Source organism: Tursiops truncatus, chromosome 9 (genome assembly GCF_011762595.2).
Source record: "Tursiops truncatus isolate mTurTru1 chromosome 9, mTurTru1.mat.Y, whole genome shotgun sequence".
Lineage (NCBI taxonomy): Eukaryota > Metazoa > Chordata > Mammalia > Artiodactyla > Delphinidae > Tursiops > Tursiops truncatus.
Genome location: NC_047042.1, coordinates 98,283,657 through 98,306,026, shown reverse-complemented (window position 1 = coordinate 98,306,026; position 22,370 = coordinate 98,283,657). Strand labels below are relative to the sequence as shown.

The following is a 22,370-nucleotide window of genomic DNA, read 5'->3' as shown; positions in this document are numbered from 1 at the left end:
ATACTCCAAGCTATTGGAAGATTCAATAAAAGTTGCAGTAGCTGAATATCATTACATCCTAAAAGGTAAGGATAGAGTCTGAGTACCATGTCTCAGCTACGAACAGGATGGAGTTAACGAATATGGTAGGCATTCTCAGGCAGCTGCCTGAGCAGCTAAAGGAGGTCTGAGTGTGTGCATGGGACCTCATTTCAGTCTCTCATCTTCATGAGTCAAGGTGGACCCTTCAAGGGAGAGCTCAATTCCTTCAGAAGACAATGTAAGAGCGTGAGAAAATGAGTATGATGATTTTAAGTTAAAAATGTAAGCTAGAAAAGTACATGCAGATTGTATCTCTGGCTACAGTAGCGTTTGCCTGAAGAGGCAGAGATTTCTGAAAACGAATCCCTTTATTTCCGAAAACTTCAGCTTTTCTTTCCCCTTTCTACTGAAAGGGGACTATATCAGAATCATGGGAAAGATAGTCAGGACCATTCCTGAGTTCTCCAGCACATAAAAGAAATGGTTTCATCCCACAGGGTTTAATTCCCCCAAAGGATTGATCATAAGCCTCATGCATTCAGGGCATGCAGATGTGCAGCTGCCTGGTTTCAGTTTACAGTTTTCTGACCATATATTGTTGGCTTGTGAAAACTGACATAAGTGCCAAGATTGGTAATGATATTGTCACAGATCCACCTGGAGACTATATAATGGGGAAGATTATTTCCCCGTAGGCCTCTTCTCTAGAGAGTGCTATTTGGGAGAAGAGGGAAGCACATGCTCAAATTGATCTATAAACATAACCTAACAGTGTTAAATGGCAGGCCTGAGGACAAGCCAGGGGCCAGTTCTGTGTCTTAAAGGCAGCCTCCTATGTTCACAACTAGTTATAAAGATCTTGGAGATAATCACAAAAATCTCTCTCTCCATTCTGACCCTGAACACAGTGGTCTGCAGCCTACTTGTACCCATATAACCAAACCTGGTGATATTTGGGGATAAAGAAAAAGTGAGGAGCTTTTCAACTTGATAAACTAATGTTTTGCTGTTGAATGAACTGTTCATTCATTGTTCATTGCTCTAAATGTTTTTTAAAAAGAAAATATTACTTTAATTTCACAAGTAATATGTTACTGATTTCATATATATGTGTTTGTATACATACATATATACTGCATTTTGAGAGGTTTCCTCTCATACCTTGGATCAACAAAGGGTCTTAGTGAAATTGATTGTATTTGTCCCACTTCTGGGCAAATGGTATTCTCAATCCTCAGTTTAATAAGGATTCAGAGGAAACTACCAAGAAAGATAAAAATTTTGGCTGGGCACACTATCTTTCTGAAGAGTTTCTTTTTTTTTTTCTGTGGTACGCGGGCCTCTCACTGTTATGGCCTCTCCCATTGTGGAGCACCGGCTCCGGACGCGCAGGCTCAGCGGTCATGGCTCACGGGCGCAACCGCTCCGCAGCATGTGGGATCTTCCCGGACCGGGGCACGAACCTGTGTCCCCTACATCGGGAGGCAGACTCTCAACCACTGCGCCACCAGGGAAGCCTCCTGAAAAGTTTCTTAAAATGATATTCAACTGTTTGATATTCTACATTCAGAGCATTCTGATAAATCACTTAGTGCATACTCATCCTGTCGTTACAGTTAATTGAATAATGTCTTCCTGCCCTACAAAATTGAGGGGAGTACCATCAGATTCAGTAGTTCAATAGAAATTTATTAAATTTAATAAATCAAATAAAAAACTTTCTAATTACTAAAGCCTGTGAGTAGTTAGCTTTCTTTCTTCCTGACAATCTGTATACACAGAAAAATACTTCTGGACCCTCGAGTTTTGTTAATTTGACCTATTTGTCTTCCGTAACTCTTCAGGCATACGAATCCACAGGTGTTAAAGAAATCTCAAACCCTAAAACACATCACGGCTTGACGTACAAAAATCATTATCTATCTTAATCTAGTTTTTTTCCTCCTAAATTGTCAAGAGGGAAGACCTCAAGCCTACATTTAGACTTGTGTAAACCTATAGATTTTGCGTAAAATCAGGAGAAACTGATAACATGAAGCAAAGTTTAGACACGCACCTGATGGCCTGCTCATAGATGAAACCCTAGAGAGAAGCTTCCCCAAATCCTAGTTCTAGATTCACTTTTACTGCATGCGACCCCCGTCCCTAGGCCAATTTGTGTTTTAATCCAGGAAAGAAATGCCAACTTTCATTCGCGCAGGCATAAACCAAAAAGACCACGAACATGAATCCGACTCCGGAGTCCCGTTCTCTCTCTTTCCCACCAACAGACTAGTTCGGGCCTCTCCGCCGCTTCGCTCTTGAGCCCTCCCCCCCCACCCCGCCGTCCCCCAGAGTTGCGCACACGTACCCTCTCACCAACGTTCTGCTAAGGACACGTGTTCTTCCTGCCCAGATCAGCAGCCTGGAGCCCCGCCCGCCTCGCATTTCCAAGGCCCCGCCTACCGCTCCACCGGCCAATTGCTCCCGAGCCGTAGCCCGACCCCGCCCCTCCGGCCCCTGCCCGCCGCTTTTGTTCTCCCCCGCTCCCTCTCTCAGCCTGTGCGCTCCAGGCAAACCGAGTGGCAGCCGCTGATTGGAGGCCGCGGCGCAGCCAATCAGAAGGGGGCACCTCACGGTAGCGCTCTGATCTTTAAACGCCGGAGCCGCGGGGCCTGCGGAGGAGGCTAGGGAGGAGGATCTGCGCTGAGGTCTGTGCTGGGGACTGTGTTGGGGAGCTAGGACGCGCACTTTGGCGCTCGGACGCGCACTTCGACGCACGCGGCCCCCGCCCCAGGTCGGGCTGGGATTGGCCGGTCCGCGGCTTCCCCGCCCGCAGTCAATTGCCGGCTAGGTCTTCCGGGGGGGGGAGTTTCTTTCCTTACCTCTCGTTTCTTTTCGCGAGACCGGAGCCAGAGGTTTGGGATCGCCCAGTGGCCGTCGGCGCGAGGAGGCCGAGCTCCGCACCGCCGCGATGAGGCCCCGGGAAGCCTGGCTGCTCGTTCTGCTCTTAGCCCTGGCGCAGCTGCTGGCAGCGGCGAGCGCAGAGGGCCCGGATGAAGGTGAGCGGCGGCGGGCCGGGCCTGTGGGCGGGGTCGCCGCGCGGACCGCCGACGTGCTGCAGTTTGAGGGCGGTAGCGGGGGACAGCATCGCTTGGGAGATCCGGGAGAGGAGGGCGGCGAAGCGGCCGGGGCTGCCACTGAGGCTTGAACGCGGACAGGATGTAAAGTGCCTTCTTTGCATGCTGGCTCCTTCGCCGTGATTCTGCTCAGGTTTTCCTCGAGTCCAGGCTGACTTCCCGCTCCTGGGAACGGGAGCTTGGGAACTGGTTCAGCATTTGAGGCTAACACGTCCAGGGAGTGTGAAGGGAGAGGGGCCTCTGGTTTCAAAACAGATTTTAGAGAAGGGGCGAGGGCACGAAGCCCCAAGTGGGAGCTCTCGGGACAACCGTGGGCAGCAAGCATTTTTCGTCTCAAAACTGTGGTTTGTAGATTTGGATATAAGTAACTCAAGGGTTCTGGTTTGAGGGAGAAAGGAATGGCTTGGTTTGCATCTTTTGGAAACCGGAGATAGCATTCCTTTTGCGAGCATTTATTCAGCACCTACTGTGTGTGCCGGTCACTGCGCTGGGTTGTGGGAGTTAAGGATGAGTGTGGCCCCTGCCCATAAAGCGCCCGCTCTGGGAGGAAGGTTCGCAGCTACTAGTCATCACTCCTGCATTTTTCTTTGAAGTCGGCTAGCTAAAAAATGGTGTAAGAGAACTTGGAAAATTAGAAAGTTTTAGTCAAGAAAAGAGTGCTAATTCCTAGAGAACAGGGCATCGCATTACTGGTCTTAAACTTCTTCCTCTCTGGCCTTTCTCTAGGTGACTAGAGTTTTTTCCTGTTGAGTTTGTTCCAATATAAATAAACCCCTTTTTCTAACGTTAGTGTGTAAAGGAACTGTGAACTTTATACTCTTTTAAACAGCTTGAGTAACTTTTATGCAAGTCAATGATTCAAGAGTCTTTACCCACATAGAAAGGGAGGTTAAAAACCAACGCTTGGTGAGAAGAACACCTACCTGCCAACAGGAACTAGAGAGTAGTGTCACCTACAAGTGTCTTAGGACCTTTATCCAAATCACCTGGTGCTTATTTAAATACAGAGTCCCAAAATACACCCAAGCGGACTGCAGCAGTGGGCCCTCGAATCTGCATGTTAAACATTTCATTGATTCATGGGCAAGGTAAACTTTGGGAGGTACCTTAAAGTTTGAGGACCAGTGGAGATGGAGGGTAGTTTTTGGAACGTAGCCAAAGAGCAAACTAGCTTTGTCTTGGTTCTGATCCAGTGCTTCTATCTTGCGGGGATTCTTAAGAGGCCTGGAAGCGTGGCAAACATGGGTGGACACCAAGGGCTATTAGGAAGAGTGAATCTGTCATTTTGGTCACAGGTCGCTAATGCACTGGAGACCCTGGGAAGTAGCCGCCTCTGGGGTGAGCCCGGGAATCTCTGCAGTTGGGTAGGGTGGGGCTTCTAGTAGTTACCTTGACTCTTTCCCATCCCTGGATCTTCATGTTCAGCTTCTATCACAGATAACCCATCCCGTGGATTTATTTTAGGGCCACACTTGCCTCTACCCCAGATGGTCCCTGTCCTTAGGGGGTTTTCCCTAAGGAAAACCTTTTTTTTTTTTTTTTTTTTTTTTTTTGCCTCACTGCTGGGCATGCAGGTTCTTAGTTATTTTATTACTTATTTATTTATTTGGCTGCACCGGGTCTTAGTTGCAGCATGCAGGATCTTCGTTGTGGCCTGTGAGCTCTTGTAGTTGCGGCATGTGGACTCTTAGTTGCGGCATGCGGGATGGAGCCCGGGGCCCCCTGCTATTGGGAGTGCAGAGTCTTAACCGCTGGACCACCAGGGAAGTCCCTTGCTTGCTTTCATTTGGGATTGGTTTAGATTTTAAAGTAAGTGGAAATTCACTTGGGTACAGTGCTGGGGAACTGTCCAGTTGCCCCTCTCTTTTCCTTTCTGGAAAGTAATTATCAAACGAGTCCGTGTAAAACTTGGGGCATCCTGGGAAGAAAATCCTATGTGTCACCATGGCATAGCAGCTGAGCGGTCAGGACCCTCCACTCAGTAGCCTTGTGCCTTTGGGCAGGTGACTAAAGCTCTCTGTTTCTTCCTCTGTAAAGTGCATGTAATGTGTTTCCCTCGGGGGATGAGAGAGTGTGCTTAAGTGCCCAGCATGGTGCCTGGCGCATAAAACATATCAGTTAAATGATGTTATATCTGATAACAAATTTCTCTTTTTCTATTCAGTATTGACCTAATGGTAAGATTTACCCAACTTTTATGGGCACCTCCCTGGTGGGGGCTGGAAGACCGGCCAGCTGAGGAGGCAGATGAGGACATGCTATAAGGAGCCGCTGGTGTCCAGCCTGGGCAGGATCCAGTGTTGTCAGATGTACTGGTGGGAGTGGGCAGGGGTTGCAGTGACCTGGTTAGAGGAGGGGCCTACATTTCAGGAGTGGCCTTACTGGGTGAGCTAAGCAGGCTGTGGAGATGATGCAAGAGGCTTCACTGACTACACGCAGGGGAGGATGGCACCCTTCCAGAAGGTGCTGGAAGGCTTTGGATATATTTCTATCCTAGAATGTCCAACTTTAAAAGTGAAGCCCAGTGAAGAGTGGTCTCCCCATTAAACTGAGATATTTTCCTTGTCCGGATGTGTGGGGTTTTAGTCCATGGGAATATAGAGCCAGCACCTTCTCCAGCTGCAGAGGAGTCAACCCTGGGGATTGTCTGCAACTTGGGGAGGAATGGAAAGGGGGGCCACGCCTTAATGCTATTGAGGATCCTTAATTATGTAGGGAATGTTCTGCCATTTTGTTTATCCTTAAAAATAAACTCAAAGTCAATTTTTTAAAAAGTGTCAAGAAATGAATTCACTGTTTGGAGCTCTGTCCCAGGATAACTCATGGACCCCCATTTAATCGTGAGAGCCCCATTACCAATAGTGCTCTCAGACCACTTCGGGCTGGGTGTAAAATTCACCTTATCCCTGTGCATTGAGCAGATAGCCGAGTCCCTCTTCCTCCCTGAGCTGTGTTTCCTAGCTTGAAGAGAGGATTAAGTTCTCCCGAGCCTTCTTTCCACCCTTCCTCCAGTCTTTCCGTCTGCCCGCAAGTAAACTTGATTCTTGGACTGAGCTGAGCAGCCAGGCGGTGAGAGTGGAGATGCACTGCCTGGGGCATCTTACTAACTGCCCACAGCAGGGCTTCTGGGCCGTGGGAGCACCCAGATCGGGGGCAAGGCGTGTGGTGCTTCCTAGGTCCCCGACAGGAGCAGAGAACTTGCATGACATCCCCACATTAAGCCCCCGGGTTTGCAGCCCTGATGTGGGTCATTTTGGGTGCGACTTTCAAGTGAGGGGCGGTCAGACTAGCCTTTTGAAAGCCACTGTGACAAGGTTCTGCAGGCCGACATGGGTCAGCTAGTACTTATCCTGCAAGTTTGTTGTAGGCAGTGTTCCTGTACCGGGAGCCCCTAGCCAGCCGGCGTAAACCCGGAGGTTCTCAAGCGTTACGTCCTAGGATTCCCGAGGACCTGGGTGTATCGTGTTGGCTGCCAGTCACCAGTGGAAGGGGATTCAGTGTGACATGAGTGTAAAGAAACGAGCTGAGGCCACAGCCCTGAGAGGTGGCGTTGGGGTTGAGCCCAGGTTGTCTTCCTCTGGGTCCTGCCCCCTCCACGTCCAGGGAGCCTGGTTCTCATTGCTCTCCCCAAGCCTCCTGCTGACAGTGCTGGGGGCCTGGGGCTTCTGCAGGCCTGACCACCCCGCAGGGTCCCTGATGAGGAGCAGGGAAGTGGCGAGGTGGCTGGGGAGCTCGGGGAGGGCGGGAGGAAGACTGCGGGCAGGGCCGGTAACCTGCCCCAAGAAACATGGGAGTCTGCTGGGTATGTACTCCTCAAATTGGTGGGTGTTCTTTTTGGATTTTAGAGCCGTTTCTCCTGCCTGCGCAATGCAGTTACTTCTGCCTTAAGTTGGGGGGGGGGGGGATGTGAAAGGAAAAAGCAGTGGGTGTTTGAAGGGACAATGTGGAGGAAAGTGGGGCTTAGCGGGGTGGGGTGGGTTTTTGATTTACTTTTGACAATTAGTGTGCAGATTGGTAGATTTTAATGATACCGAGCAAAGCTGCCACCCTGCCCAGACCAGTTCCTGGCTTTTCTGAGCACCTGCAGAGCCAGCACTGGATCAGTTCAGGGGTGGCTAAGATTGGTCAAGTCCCAGGGGTTCCCGGATCGCGAGGGCAGGTTTTCGAGCCCTGACCTCAGTCCCGCTGTCGGTGTTGGTTTCTCTCCTGGGAAGCATCTCCAAAAATAAATAATTGGCTCTGAAACATTCTGCCTTTGGAGTTGATGAAATCGTGCTGGCTGCAGTTCTGTTTGCTGGCGTGGTAGCAGCTGGGGAACCTGGGTAACGAGAACTGCCGTTCAGGATTTCTGGTACCTGTAGTTCAGCAACAAATTCAGTTGAACCTTGATAATAAGATGTGCTCATATGCTTGCGTTCTGGAAAGAGTACTTTGCTTCCAGGCAGGGCGTCCTACAAAGGTACGAACAGGAAACAAGTGCTGGTTCTCAGCTTTTCATTCTGGAGGATGGAATCCTAATCCATTTCTGAAAGGGGTGGCATTTTTACCTCATACACATAAAAAACAGCCCCACGGGTGTTACAGTCCTTCAGCAAAAGGCTGAAATGTGAAGGGAGGAGTGTGGGGCATCATATTTTACTTACAAAGTCAGCCCGAGTAACCTCCAGGGTGGAAAGGTTGAGACCAGTACTTGTTTCCTGTTTGTACTGATCTGGGGACCAGGCAGTCAGTCATTCATTGGGCAGGGGTGGGGGGGGATTAGATGCAGTCCTTCCTGCCTGTGGAAGCAGAGAGGGTGAGGAAGAGGAACACGTGTGTGAAAGTTAGCCTGGCCCTTGAGCACAGACGTGGGGGGCCCACGAAGTGAGGAGCCTGAGGCGCACAGCGTGCATATGGGTCAGGAGCCTTGCGCGGGGCGGCCCAAGGGGTGCATCAGGTCTGTGCCTGGGGAGCAGGACGGCGGGTTCTCTGTACCTGGGCTGGAGGCCTGCAGAGCAGGGCCGGGGAGGGAGTGCTCCGTCTGGAGAGGGGGCTGGTCCTGCCCTCCGAGTCCTGCTGCAGTTTTTAGACTTTAAATTCTAGACCTGTAGTCAGTTTTCAGCCGTCTTTTAGTCATGACCTCCCTTTAAGTGGAATCTTAAGTGGCCACCCGATATGCAAATTCCTGGGGTCGGGGAGGCCCCCAGGGACCACGCAGGACTCGTGACCATTTTGAGGGTTTTGGGTTCTAGGGAGATTTTTTTTTTTTTCTTTTTAAGTAAAGTTATGTATTTATTTATTTTTGGCTGCGTTGGGTCTTCGTTGCTGCGCATGGGCTTTCCTCTAGTTGTGGCGAACGGGGGCTACTCTTTGTTGCGGTGCGCAAGCTTCTCATTGCAGTGGCTTCTCTTGTTGCGGAGCACGGGCTCTAGGCACGCGGTCTTCAGTAGTTGCGGCACGCAGGCTCTAGAGCGCAGGCTCAGTAGTTGGGCGCACGGGCTTAGTTGCTCCGCGGCCTGTGGGATCTTCCCGGACCAGGGCTCGAACCCGTGTCCCTTGCATTGGCAGGCGGATTCTTAACCACTGTGCCACCAGGGAAGTCCCTCTAGGAAGATTTTTAAGGAGGAGGGTCACCATTTTCCTAACCAGTCTGGGTATTTTCTGCACAGATTCTTCTAAGAAAGAGGATGCCATTGAGGAGGAAGACGAGGAGGAGGAAGATGACGAGGACGAGGACGACGGCGATGACTTGGAAGTTAAGGAAGAAAACGGTGTCTCAGTCCTAAATGACGCGAACTTTGATAACTTTGTGGCTGACAAAGACACGGTGCTGCTGGAGTTCTACGCTCCATGGTGAGGACCCACGCTCCACCCCCCTCAGCCAGATGGACCAGGGGTTCCTCTGTGTCCCAGGCTGGACCCCTCAGAGTCATCCGGACGCCGCAGGGTGGGAGTGTCCGGGTGCAGGAACCCAGACTCCTGGTTCGGGAGCGCCAGGGGCTCAGCATTCTGCCAATTTGCATTGAGCGTCCGACGAGCCAGCCCTCACAGACCGCAGACCCCGCTCGTTTCAGATCCAGTGCTTAAAAATGTGAACACGTCCTCTGCTAGTTACAGCTGGGGGCGGCTAACGAGCTGTGATGACACAGAGACCTGCGTGGGTGACAGGCGCATCCCTCGTTACAGATTCCGCCCTCCACCCCCTCCTCCTGCCCGGAGTCTGGTGGCTGCCCAGTGCAGCCCCTGGAGCCTCCCATAGGAAAGGTGCATGGGCCCTGGGGGAGCAGCCCCTCTTTTCCCATCTTTCACCCTCACGGGGCAGCCAGTCATAACTCTTGGGCTCCTTCCCCCCACCTCTCTTTTGCTGTTTTTTCCATCTCACAATCCCGTCTTCTTTTTCCCCTTTCTCCTGCCCTCCTTGGTTCACTTCGGAGGCAAAGTAGTCAAGACATTCTCACGTTGTTTGTCTCGCACAGTGTGAGATGCTTTGTAAAAGTATCTAAACAGACCTTAGGACAGGCCTCTGAGGTTACATTGTTCCTGGTTTATAGATCAGCCGTTCTCAGACACTTTGTTCTCTCAGGACCCCTTAACACTTAATAATTGAGGACCTCAAATAGCTTGTTATGTGGGTCATGTTTATCAGTAGTTACCGTATCGGGAATTAAAACTGAGAAATAGAAAAGGCCATCTTTAAATAACAGTAGCCCTCTTACATGTTCACATCAGAATGCTGACATCATCGTCGATCACGTAGCCTCTGGAAAACCCTGCCGTATGCTTCTGAGAGGAGTGGAAAAGACGGCATCTTTCAGGAAGAGTTTTCTCCTCACACTGGGGTGTAGATGTTGAAAGCATGTTCCCTCAGCAGAGCTGAGTTTCGAACCTGGATCTGTTTGACTTTCAGCTGCCTTGGCCTCCCCTGTTTTGTGTTTCTTGTTAACTGCAAACATTTTTGGTCCCAGTGTCCCCGTTTGTGTGCGTGTTGCTGGATTTAAGTCTCCATGGATACAGTTAACCTGCTTCTTCTTCCGGAAATCTAATTCTCAGGTGCGGGCATTGCAAGCAGTTTGCTCCAGAATATGAAAAAATCGCCACTACCTTGAGGGAGAATGACCCTCCCATTGCTGTCGCCAAGATCGACGCGACCTCGGCATCGGCGCTGGCCAGCAGGTTTGACGTGAGTGGCTATCCTACCATCAAGATCCTTAAGAAGGGGCAGGCTGTCGACTACGAGGGCTCCAGGACCCAGGAAGGTGAGCGGCTTCTGAGCTGCTGGTGGAAGTCGGGGACAGGGCTCCCTCCCCCTGGAAGGGAAAGTGGAGGGGGTGATGGGAGGGGAATTTGGATATTAGAAAGGAAGCCAAGCTGAGTGGATGGGGAGTGATCCCTGATGGAATGTTCGCGGAAACTTGGATCAACGTAAACTTGTCCTTGCATGGGAGGGGATATCTTCTTCCATTGGCGACCATGAAACTCAAGGTCTGGAGCTGGTGTGTTACAGGTCATGGGTCTTGGTAGTGCGCTGGAGCGGTGCTTCTGAATGTCTAGCTTGTATCCGACTCACGGGGGGTGGGATGGGGTGGGGTGGGGTTGAGGGGGCTCATTTAGACAGACTGTCGAGCCCCAGCCCAGAGCTTCTGATTCACTAAGTTTCAGGTCTGGCCCAATAACCTGCGTTTCTTGCGAGCTCTAAGGGCTTGCCGAGCGTGCAGGTCCAGAGCCCCACGTTGGAACCACTGGTGTGTGGAGCCAGACAGTGTTTCTAAAACCAGGCCCGATGGGTCCCTGCCTGGCTCACATCAGACACTAAATAAGTTTCATTAAATGAATGAGAAAATAACATTGTGGTAGCCTTTAGCGTATCTCTTAATCACTTAAGAAGAAAGATTGCTTTGTGCTGCATTTTCCATTCCCAGTATAGCGTAGTAGAAATAGCACCGAATAGGTTTGGGGTCTTCATTGCCATCACGTAGCCCTGTGTCCCCCACAAGGGCCTCCCTTGCTGGGCCTTGGGCTCCTCATCACGGAGTGTGAGGTCACGTGGACTTGATCTCAAGGTTCCCTTTGAATTGGTACGAGAGTCTGTCCTGTGACAGACTTGTGTATTTGGAGGTCTGCGCTTGACACCTGCCAGCTAGGGACGTGGCCCAGTTTGGAGTCTTGAGAGCAGAGTTTGCCTCAGTGGCCTCCCCAGGCGCCAGCCCTCCCAGTGCGTCTTAATAATAATGGGGCTCGCCTGCGTTGATGGCCCCAGGGCCTCGGCTCTGCCTACACCGGCAGGTGCTGCTGTGCGCGCTCCAGTCTGAAAGCTCGTGCTTTGCGGCAGTGGGTCTCAGACCTGGCTCCTTGGTAGATTCTATGGCAAAAAAGGAGAGAAAAGGTTTGCAGCCACTGCTCCTAAGAACCCCTTGGAAAGTGCTTTGCGAGAATATATTCAGTGTCCCAGGCCTGGCGTTGAATCCATCTCCGGGGAAGCAGGCCACAGAAGGGCCGTTCGCAGTCTGCAGCCTGAGCGGCGTGGGAGCTGCTGCTTCTCTTTTCATTTTTCTCCAGTTTGGTTACGTTTTATGATGCGTGTAACATGCCAGTGCTAGATGTGCGTGTCTAAATACATATGTATTTGTACGAGTTAAGAGGATGCCCCCAAAACTATTAATAGGCATGTGTGGTCAAACACTGGGAGATGACCTCTCGGGGTTCAAGTGCAGTTAGAACCCTGGCGTGTTAGGAACGGAAGTCTCATTCGTCGGGTTGGGCTTGGACTGTCTCGAGCAGTCTGCAGCGGGTGCATGTGGCAGTGGACCCATGACGGACAGTTGCTGGAAACAGTGGGCCTCTGGTTCTTAACTGTGCAGAGTGGCCCTGGCTGTAGATGTGACTGGATTTCAGGAAATCACATGGATCCTGTTCTGTGGCCCCGCTCTCTCTCTTCGCCCCTCACCACCTGCCACCCCTGGAGCGGGGGCCTGCATGTGCTCAGTCTTGTGTTGTTTCTTCCAGAAATTGTGGCCAAGGTCAAAGAGATCTCCCAGCCCAACTGGACACCTCCACCAGAAGTCACACTCGTGCTGACCAAAGATAACTTCGATGAGGTGGTGAATGACTCAGGCATCATTCTGGTGGAGTTTTATGCCCCGTGGTAAGATGGTGTCTATCACCTGTTATCGGATACTGGTCAGGCCCGTCCTGTGTTCGGTACAGGCACGGGCCGGGGGTGGCAGAGACAGACCCCCGCACGTGAGGCAGGGCTAGCCGAAGAGCAGGCGGGTGCAAAGTCCCCGCCGTGCACAAGTGGGCAGAGTGGGGCGCTGCGTGTTCCGAGAGAGGTGGTTTCACAGAGTCTTTCCTGGGGGGTAGGATGAGGCTAAAATATAGGCCTGAAGCGTGGAGCCTGCAGGGAGAGTAAGCCACGTGGGCCACATAGGGGGGCCACCCAACGATCTGGGGCCCCTCGGAGCTGGAGGACACGGCCGTGCGCCAGGCAGTGCCCGCTTCCCCCCCGGGCCTTGCTGCCTCCCTCCTGAGATGTTTGAACCTTGGTTTTCTCTGTCTTCGTCTCTGCTCTCGACTGTTCCGGAGTGAATCTTGGAAGTTGACCCTGACTCTTGCTTTACACTCAAGACGTGTTCCCTTCTTGTGCCGGAGCCCCAGGGCCCCTAGAGCTTCCTGCCTTTTGTCCCTTCCCCTCACCGCCCCCTTCACAGGCTTGCGTCCACTTCCTGCCCATCCCTTGTGTCCCAGCTCACCCTCACGTCCTGTGTGAAGTCACCACTGACTGGTATCCTTACCTGTCCCAGCTCTCCAACCAAGAAAATTGTCTTGGCCTTTCCCACGTCTTACCCCATGTCACGGTTATGCCCCTGTCCACCCATGTCTCGGGTGTGTGTGTGTTGTGTGCGTCCCCCCACCCCCATGAAGGAGGAGGCCACATCCTGCTGGCCCCTGGGGAAGGCCCGGGCCCCGCCCTCACCCGGGGGCATCCCGAGGTTGGCCGGATCTCTCCAGTCACCCGGGAGCGCAGGCTGGGTTTCTGCGCTTCACTTACCTGGCAGGTGGCATCCACACCAGAACAGGCCCCTGACAGAACTGCTTCCTCTCGCAGGTGTGGACACTGCAAGAAACTGGCCCCCGAGTATGAGAAGGCCGCCAAGGAGCTGAGCAAGCGCTCTCCCCCAATCCCCCTGGCGAAGGTCGACGCCACCGCAGAGACAGACCTGGCCAAGAGGTTCGACGTCTCCGGCTATCCCACCCTGAAAATCTTCCGCAAGGGAAAGCCCTTTGATTACAACGGCCCACGGGAAAAATACGGTACTGCCACCTCCTCTGGCCTCAGTGGGGAGGGAAGCTCCTGGTGCGTGTGGGCGCCGGCAGAGCTGTGGGGACAGCGCCCTACAGCCCCAAGCGGCCCCTCAGGCGTGTGCTCTGCTCCCAGGGATCGTCGACTACATGATCGAGCAGTCCGGGCCACCGTCCAAGCAGATCCTGGCCCTGAAGCAGGTGCAGGAGTTCCTGAAGGATGGAGACGATGTCATCATCGTTGGGGTCTTTAAGGCGGAGAGCGACCCAGCCTACCAGCGGTACCAGGACGCTGGTAAGGAGTGGCCCTCTGGGCAGGGCAGAGTGCCCAGGCCCGGGCCCTCTGAGGTTGCTGGGGAGTCTGCTGCTTCTGTATAAAACTCCTGGGCATCGACTTAGGGGATGGCTTGATGGGAGAATTGAGATTGCATACGTGGGAACAGGCTTTCCTTTCTCGGCTTGGGGCTTGGTTCTCTGTTGCTTTCATTGCACGTGGGTGATATGACCTCTTACTAAATAGATGAGAGGGCTGCACAGTCCCCCTCCTGGCCTCTGAGAAGGAGGGGAGGGGCACAGTCAAGTTCATCCAAGGTCATTGTCTACCTCCCGCCCCTTCCAGGGGCCCCTTCCCAGACCCAGTCCCTCTGCCAGGGGTAGGGTCTTGACCGGAAAGTGAGGGTTTCTGCATCAGACCTGGGTTCGAGTCCTGGCTCTGCCAGTGTTCGAATACCGTGACCACAGTCAGTGACTTGATCAGCTCGGAGATCTCACGTCCAACACGGTGACCTGTCCTACTTGGAAGGCTGTTACATTAGTTGAGATAAATTGGAGGAAGTGCTTAGCAAAGTGCCTGGGGATGCTGATTGCACACTGAATGCTGGTCTTGCCGGGCCGGGAGGCAGAGTTTATCACCAGCAGCTGTCAGTGGTGTCCCGTGGGGGCTGGCATCCTCGCTCCCCGGACGGTCCCTAGGCCATGAACAAAAGATGGCTTTTCAGGGACGGTCAGGATCCTCTTGGTCCTCATCAGCTCCTGAGTGCCCTCCACCCCTCACCCCACGTCACACACACCAAAACAGTTTGCTTTTCTACTTCGAAGGAGCAGTTATGATCTGCTTGCCACTTAGTGCTAATCTCTGCTGCGCAGTCACGGTTGTGCGTTTGTCAAATGCAGATTAACGTTGTAAAACATACAGTAGAGCTAAACTCTGTGCTTCCTCGGTCTTCACTGGTTCAGTCAGTAACCTTGTCACCCAGTTGTGCTAGAAACTTGCAGAGGGGTCCCCTAGCCCACCCAGGGCCACAGGCAGCCACGGAGTCCCCAAACCTACACATTTATGTGCATGCAGATCCCTGGGGATCTTGGCAAAATGTGGGTTCTGGGGCTTCCCTGGTGGCGCAGTGGTTGAGAGTCCGCCTGCCGATGCAGGGGACACAGGTTCGTGCCCTGGTCCGGGAGGATCCCATGTGCCGCAGAGTGGCTGGGCCTGTGAGCCATGGCCGCTGAGCCTGCACGTCCGGAGCCTGTGCTCTGCAACGGGAGGGGCCACGGCAGTGAGAGGCCCGCGTACCGCAAAAAAAAAAAAAAAAAAAAAAATGTGGGTTCTGGTGCTATACATCTGGGTGGGCCCGGTGCTGCCTGTCCAGCTGCCTCACTTCCAGTCTGACATACGTGTGACCCCACGTGGCCGGTCAGGTTAGGCTCAGGCAGGGGTGACGGTCACTGGGCCTGGGGTGTAGACTGTGGGGAAGAGCCAGAGACAGTCCTGGAGATGCAGCGTGGACGACAGGGAAGCTGATGGGGCAGGAGCAGAGGGGAGGCTGGCGGGAGGAAGGGGTCTGTGAACGTGGAGGGCGGGCAGGAAGTTCTTGAGTCGATTCTGTCTCTGCACCCAGGGCCACCTGATAACAAATACCCGGGGCGCCTGGCGGCTTAGAACGGGGGTGCCTTCTGGGTGGGCCACCTTGTTTCATTCTTACAGTGGTCTGAGAGGTGCCCTGTCCTGTTTCTACAGAGGAGGGACTGGGGCTCGGGGAGGTGAGTCACTGGCAGGCCTGAAGTCACACAGTCGGCAGGTCGAAAATTACGATTTCAGTCGAAGTCTGTCTCAGCTTCCAAAAGCTGTGAGCTTGTCCAGGTCTCCCCTGCCTCCTGCAAGACACGTACTGTGCCCTCAGCCACCTGTCCCTATATATAGCCAGTCGGAGGCTGCCCTCGGGTGGGGCGACGCCTCACCCAGTGCTGGGACCACACTCCGCTCAGGGTGCGTGTGGATGCCTCAGCGAGGACAGAGCAGAGGGACTGAGGTGATTCCCCTGGGGGGTCCGGGGCAGGGGTTGACAGGCCGGCCCACGGGCCAAATCCGGTCCTCATCTGTTTTTGTAAGTTCCCTTAGAACACAGCACACCGGACGGTTTGCACGCTGATCAGCACAGAGCTGGGTCGTCATGACCGTGGGGTCCACAAAGCCAAGATAGTTCCTGTCTGGTCCTTCCCATAAAAGATTGCCAGCCCCTGTTCTAGAGTATCCTCAGTCAGTGGGGGTGCATTGGGGAGTTTCCCGAGATTTAAAGTATGTACAGCAAAAGAACCGCAGCCCGCAGACAGGCCACCCAACAACTCGGGGAGGAGCAGTCAAAGCCCTGCAAAGGGTGCTGGGTGTGAAAACTCCCTGTGGGGATGGAGGGCTCTTGTGACGGACGCAGGAGGATTTGGGCTGTCTGTCCAGGGTTATGTGCTTCGCAGCATCAGAGGCCACAGACGACCGTAGCGCCTGACAAATTAGCTCTGAGTTTTTCTGTGAAGATTGTTTATTTTTAAAATAAATTCCAAGATATATAGATTTTAAGGGATTACATCTATACCAGGTTGTAAACTCCAGACTCCTTTCAAGTGTTTCAGCTCTGGATGTAGTCCACACGGCGTTCGTGGTTAAGAACACATTTTCTGGGCGTTTGCTTTGACTGATGGTGGGTAGTGAGTTGAATCTAGATCATTTAAGCAATTTAGTAAGTCGTGTATTTGTTGTTCTGTTAATTTTCAGCTAACCACCTGAGAGAGGATTACAAATTCCACCACACTTTCCACACTGAAATAGCCAAGTTCTTGAAAGTCTCCCCGGGGAAGTTGGTCATCATGCAGCCTGAGAAATTCCAGTCCAAATATGAGCCCAAGAGCCACGTGATGGACATCCAGGTGGGGGAGGGATGCCAGCCCCGGGGCATCTCATCGGCATGGTCTCTTGGTCAGGGTTCGCGGGAGGGACGGCGGTCGGGGGTTGGGGTCACACATACCTCGTGGGTCGTGGGGCCTTGGCCCCTGGCAGAGCTCCACCTGCTTTTGCCAGAAGGGTTCCCCCGGTCTTTATAGCTCCTGGCAGGCCAGCAGCGGCCTGCGTGGCTGGTGTGGCTCCTGGCCAGGATGTGCTGGCTGCTGGGTCTGAGCCAAGCCTCACTTGCCGCCAGGTGGCTTGGGCGCTGAGGCCTAGGAAGCGATGACAGGCCTCTCTGTTCACTGGGTGAAGCTGTGGGACGTGGCACGTGGACTTGGCCTTTCTTTCCTCTATGTCCCCCCACTCTCGGTCTTCCTAAGGGGGTGACACACTCATCTCTAGAGGGGCGGAGGGAGCTCCCAGCCCAGGGTGAGCCTGGGTCCAGCTCGGTGTTCCGAGTGCTTCACAGGGGCTCCGCACTCCACTGAACAGATCTTCAGGTTTGGAAAAAACCTTACACCTTGAATCCAAATATTTTATTTGATAGAACGATGCAGAGAAGTGAGCCAACAGGCTGGAGGTCCTACAACCAGTTAGGAGCAGACTAAGGAGAGAATGCAGGTGTGCTCCGTCCCCAGCCAGGACGTGTGGGGGTGGTCTCATCTCTCCCCCTGCCCTCCAGCTTCTCTTTTTAGCATCCAGAGATACTGGCTCTGGGTCCGCAGAGGGGCCCTGATGGTACAGTTCTGTATGGTGTGTGTGCTCCTGGGAAAGGGGGGCTGTCTGCAGCTTTCAGTAGATTCTTGAAGGGGTCCTTGACCTGAAAAGGTTGAGATCCACAGTCTGTTGTACACATCACTGCTACTTTGCTCTTTTGGTATTATTTATATACCGTCTTGGTTGCAAAAATTATTTCAGGCTGCTTTGTCAAAAATGCACACAACAGATAAAATGTGACTTTAAAAAATGGATTTAAAAATTAGGACAAAGGGAAGACAAGGGCAGGACAGGTAAGATGAAGCCAGGTGTAAAGTCAGCACAGGCAGCACTGCTGTGAGGGGAGCCTGTTGGCTGCAGACGTAAGCGAGGAGGGCTCTGGCCTTGAGTTCAGATTCGGGCCCGCGGGGGCCAGGTGCTCAGCGCGGGAGCACATTTGTCCTGGGTCCCTCGGCTTTGAGCTCACCTCCTGAGTGATGGTTGGTCCAGGGGCCGTCCTGATGAAAGACACCCCACAGCCCAGCTGCCCTCTGCCTCGTCCCTGCTGCCTCCTCCCACCTGGCCCGGCCTGCCATTTCTCAGCGCCACCTGGGACCACCTCCTGACCATCGCTGCAGATGGGACATGGGCCCTAGGGGGAGAGAGCAGTGGTCGTCCATCACTTCCTGCTGGGCAGGCAGCCGCACCTTGTTGGGCCTCGGTTTCCTCACCTGTAGAGCGAGGTGGCCGTGCCGCCCTCACGTGCAGCTGTGTGGCCCCATGCTCTTCCTGAGAGACACTGCCCGCACCCCTGCCCCCGGCTTCAGTGTCGCGGCTAGTCAGGGGCAGGCTTTCTCCAGGCGGAGCTCGGAGCCCCAGCAGCGCTTCGCATCACGGCACCGTGTTCCTTGTCCGTGCAGTGGCCCAGAGAGGCTGCTGTGAGGATCAGACCAGGGGAAGGTGGGACCCTGTGCCCAGTGTAGCCCGTGTTAGCGCCGCTGTCATCTGGGAGCCGGGCCTTCCCCCAGCAGAACCTGATTGACCTGGACCGCAGGCCCCCACCCAGAGGGAAGGGCACGTGGCCTCTGCAGTTGCCCGAGAGGCTCACTTCGGGTTCCCTGGAGGAGGGGCCCCAGCATCACTGGGTGGACTTGAGTGGGGCCCCTGTGCCCGTCTCTTGGAGCAAATGGCTTTTCCCATCGACAGCAACAGACAGCTGCACCTCACCTGCCCCCTTTTGCAGGACTCCACGGAGAGCTCGGCCATCAAGGAGCACGTGTTGAGGCACACGCTGCCCCTTGTCGGCCACCGCAAGTCTTCCAACGAGGCCAAGCGCTACTCGCGGCGTCCCCTGGTGGTCGTGTACTACGGCGTGGACTTCAGCTTTGACTACCGCGTCGGTGAGGCCCGGGTTGGCGGCTGGGGTGTGTGGTTACTTACGGCTTCAGGGGCTTTTTCCTCCCGGGCTGTGTCCCTACCCCCTTCCCTCTCTGCTTGAGCACGAGGGGAGCTTCGAGTCGAGTTGGGCCCTCTTAGATTAGAGATGCGGGGGCGACCGGGCGAGGCCAGCTCCCAACCCCGACCCGCCTGCGGGCAGGGGCCCTGGGCTGTGGCCCGAGGCTGGTCCGGGGTCTGCGCCCGGCATCTGGAGCCTCAGCCGCTGCGGCCTGGCTCACAGCCCTCGGTGCCCTTTCAGCCACTCAGTTCTGGCGGAACAAGGTCCTGGAGGTGGCCAAGGACTTCCCCGAGTACACCTTTGCCGTGGCCGACGAGGACGACTTCGCTACGGAGGTGAAGGACCTGGGGCTGAGTGAGAGTGGGGAGGAGGTGAACGCGGCCATCCTGGACGAGGGCGGCCGCAGGTTCGCCATGGAGCCCGACGACTTCGATGCCGACGCCCTCCGCGCCTTTGTCAGCGCCTTCAAGAAAGGTGAGCCCCCCCGTCCCATCCCCCCACCATCCTCCACCTCCGCGGCCCCACCGGCTGGTTGTCGGGGGCCTGGCCCAGGCTTCCTCCTGGACCTGAGGGATGGGAAGATGGGGATGGAGAATCCCTGTTCTTTTGCTTTCTCTCTCTCTCTTTTTTTTTTTTCATAATAGAATAAAAGGCAGGCGTCTTAGAAATTTCAAGAAGCCTTTTTTTTTTTTTGCGGTTACGCGGGCCTCTCACTGTTGTGGCCCCTCCCGTTGCGGAGCACAGGCTCCGGACGCGCAGGCTCAGCGGCCATGGCTCACGGGCCTAGCCGCTCCGCGGCATGTGGGATCTTCCCGGACCGGGGCACAAACCCGTGTCCCCTGCATCGGCAGGCGGACTCTCAACCACTGCGCCACCAGGGAAGCCCAAGAAGCCTTATTTTTAAAATATGTAAAGTACAACAGGCTTTTGGACTTAGACGTGTTTCATGTATGAGGAAAACTTGCTTTGGCATCAAGGCGAGCGTCTTTCTCACCTGGTTGCGCACATGGCCCCAGGTCCCCAGCGCTGGCGGCTGACGGGCAGACCTCCTTGTCCGTCACTGCTCAGTCTACTCCCCACCGTGGCTTCCAGCCTGCAGCGCCCACCCTCCTAGTAACCCCTCTGCATCGGGAGCATCTCTTGTGACAGCCTCACTGAACAGGACCCAGCGTCTGCTAGGCCTTGTGGGGAACCACCTGCACCCTCTCTGGCCTTTGCAGGGACTGGGAAAGTAGAAGACGTGAGGAAACCAGAGAACTGGCAGTGGGCTTCTGGAGACAAGGCCCTGGCTGGCCCTGGCAGCGTCTGACTTGCCATGTCCTGCACGTCAGGCCAGCCTCACTGCCTGGTCCAGTCAGAGCCACCAGGGTCGGGGCTTTTCGGCTCTCACACTCCTCCTCTGCTTGCTTTCCTCGGCAGGAAAACTGAAGCCAGTTGTCAAATCCCAGCCAGTGCCCAAGAACAACAAGGGGCCGGTCAAGGTCGTGGTGGGGAAGACCTTCGACTCCATCGTGATGGACCCTAAGAAGGACGTCCTCATCGAGTTCTACGCCCCCTGGTGCGGGCACTGCAAGCAGCTGGAGCCCGTGTACGCAGCCCTGGGCAAGAAGTACAAGGGACACAAGAATCTGGTCATCGCCAAGATGGATGCCACGGCCAACGATGTCACCAACGACCGCTACAAAGTCGAGGGCTTCCCCACCATCTACTTCTCCCCCAGCGGGGACAAAAAGAACCCAATTAAATTTGAGGACGGAAACAGAGATCTGGAGCATTTGAGCAAGTTTATAGAAGAACATGCCACAGAACTGAGCAGGGCCAGGGAAGAACTTTGAAGGCCTTGAGGGTCTGCTCAGGGCAAGCGCGGCAGGGACCAGACAGCGAAGCTTCCAGCACTCGGCATTGGAGCCTGAGCCAGCTGCGAGCCCGGTGGGCTTGCTCAAAGGCAGTCTGTCAAGGTGTTTTGGTTTGTCTTGTGTTTTAATTTTTTATACTTTGGTATTTCACCTTATGCTCTGATACTGAATAGATACGAATGACTCAGTAGATTAGTCCAGAATTTTACAGAGGATACATCTATTTTTACCATTATTTGGGGTTTGATTTTTTTTTTAACTTTTTCATCTTCTTTAATATATTTCTTCAAAGCAGACAGTTGAATCTCTTCTGTGTGAATGTTTTTCTCTGTTTTTAATTTAAAATTTAAGAAGCCTTTGCCAAATCACGTCGACTTTTCCTTTTTGTTTGATTGTCACCTGAGGAAAGCTTAGCTGAAGATGGGACTGTTGGTGTTTGGTTTTTTTTCTTTCTGTTGTGGCACAAAGTGAGAACTGTCGCCGAGCACCCTGCCGAGGACGTCATTCCAGCCCGACTGATCTGCCACCTGGTCCAGGGAGAAACAGCATCTCTGCGGGCCTGGGCGTCACCGTGCCTTCTCCTCCCAAATCGAGGACCGCAGGCAGGAGCGTTTCCCAGGTGCTCCCAGACCCTGATCCGAGGCTCAGCCTCCGAGAGGCCGCCTGCCTCTTCAGAACCGCTGTGGCCAAGGAGAGATGAGCTGGGGCACAGGTGGAGACTTTAGGGTGATAGGACGATAGGGTAGGCTGTTGTGATGGAATAAAGAAAGGATTCAAAATGAACCTCCATCACCGTCCTAGAGAACATGGTCCCGCCCTGGAGCCTCAGCGTGCTGGAGATGGAGAGGCCGGGCCTGGAGGGGAGGCTCCCTGCCCGGCCTGCCTGAACATCCAGGGGTGGGGTGGCATCCCGACCTGGGTAGGGGCATCGATGGGCTCTGCTCTTGGTTGTTTGTGGGTGGGCAGTGGTGCACTCTGTCGGGAGGGGGCAGGGGTGGAGGGCAAGGCCCTGAGCACTTCTGGAGGCTGGAGGGAGGGGACAGGACAGGACAGCACGGGAAGCTGGACCGGCCTGCAGGGTTCTGGGCGATTTGTGTGATGTGAGCTTCATTCTGGGAGTTCATTCACCGAGATGTGCCATCCCCGCTCACCTGTTCCTAATTTTGCTGAAACAGAAATCGTGAGCTGGGGGCGTCTCTTCGAGCAGTGGCTGGTGGGTTTGCTGCAGGGGTTGGGTGGGGCAAGAAGCAGCCCCAGGGGAAGGGACAGCCGTGGTGGGCCTTTCTAGATGATCTGCTTTCAAGTTGAGTCTGGCCAGGGTGGGCGGGGGTGTCTGGTAAGTCCTCAGAATCCCCAGTGTGGCAGGAAGTCCTCTGCACCCTCCTGGATGCCCTCTTCCCTCAGGAGGACAAGCAGGCCCCCTTCAGAGACTTTGTGCCAGAAGCTCACAGGAGTAAATGTGGGTGTGGGGCTTGAAGGCTTTTTTTCTTCAACCGAGAGGCACACTCCTCCAGCACCGCCTCGGGCTTCCGTGCTGGTCTGGGAGACCTCACACAGCACACGTGAGGCCTGGGCTCTAGGAGGGAATAAGTGTGGTCTCATTTGAAGTGAGGTGTCGGGAAAGCCCTTTTTGAAGTGATGTTTGAGCTGAGACCCAAGGATGAGTTGGCTGGAGCCCGGCTGAGGTTGGGAGTGAGTCATTTCTCAGTGTGTCCCGGGACCTGCAGCGTTGA

General features: G+C 54.2%; 1 protein-coding gene across 1 annotated transcript; it reads left to right on the top strand.

Annotated features, from left to right (window-relative positions):
* Window positions 1-2,659: 2,659 nt before the first annotated feature.
* On the top strand, window positions 2,660-21,420 carry PDIA4 (protein disulfide isomerase family A member 4). The gene is made up of 10 exons (XM_033863412.2): window positions 2,660-3,062; window positions 8,789-8,972; window positions 10,170-10,375; window positions 12,123-12,261; window positions 13,225-13,430; window positions 13,555-13,713; window positions 16,462-16,613; window positions 18,569-18,725; window positions 19,022-19,255; window positions 20,201-21,420. The coding sequence occupies exons 1-10, from the start codon at window positions 2,975-2,977 to the stop codon at window positions 20,614-20,616; spliced, it is 1,941 nt and encodes a 646-aa protein (XP_033719303.1). The 5' UTR covers window positions 2,660-2,974; the 3' UTR covers window positions 20,617-21,420.
* Window positions 21,421-22,370: the final 950 nt, after the last annotated feature.

Coding starts and splice junctions, on each gene's coding strand:
- PDIA4 (XM_033863412.2), top strand. CDS start 2,975: ATGAGGCCCCGGGAAGCCTGGCTGCTCGTTCTGCTCTTAGCCCTGGCG. Junction 13,431..13,554: donor CGGCCCACGGGAAAAATACG/GTACTGCCACCT, acceptor CTCTGCTCCCAG/GGATCGTCGACTACATGATC. Junction 16,614..18,568: donor GCCACGTGATGGACATCCAG/GTGGGGGAGGGA, acceptor CCCCTTTTGCAG/GACTCCACGGAGAGCTCGGC.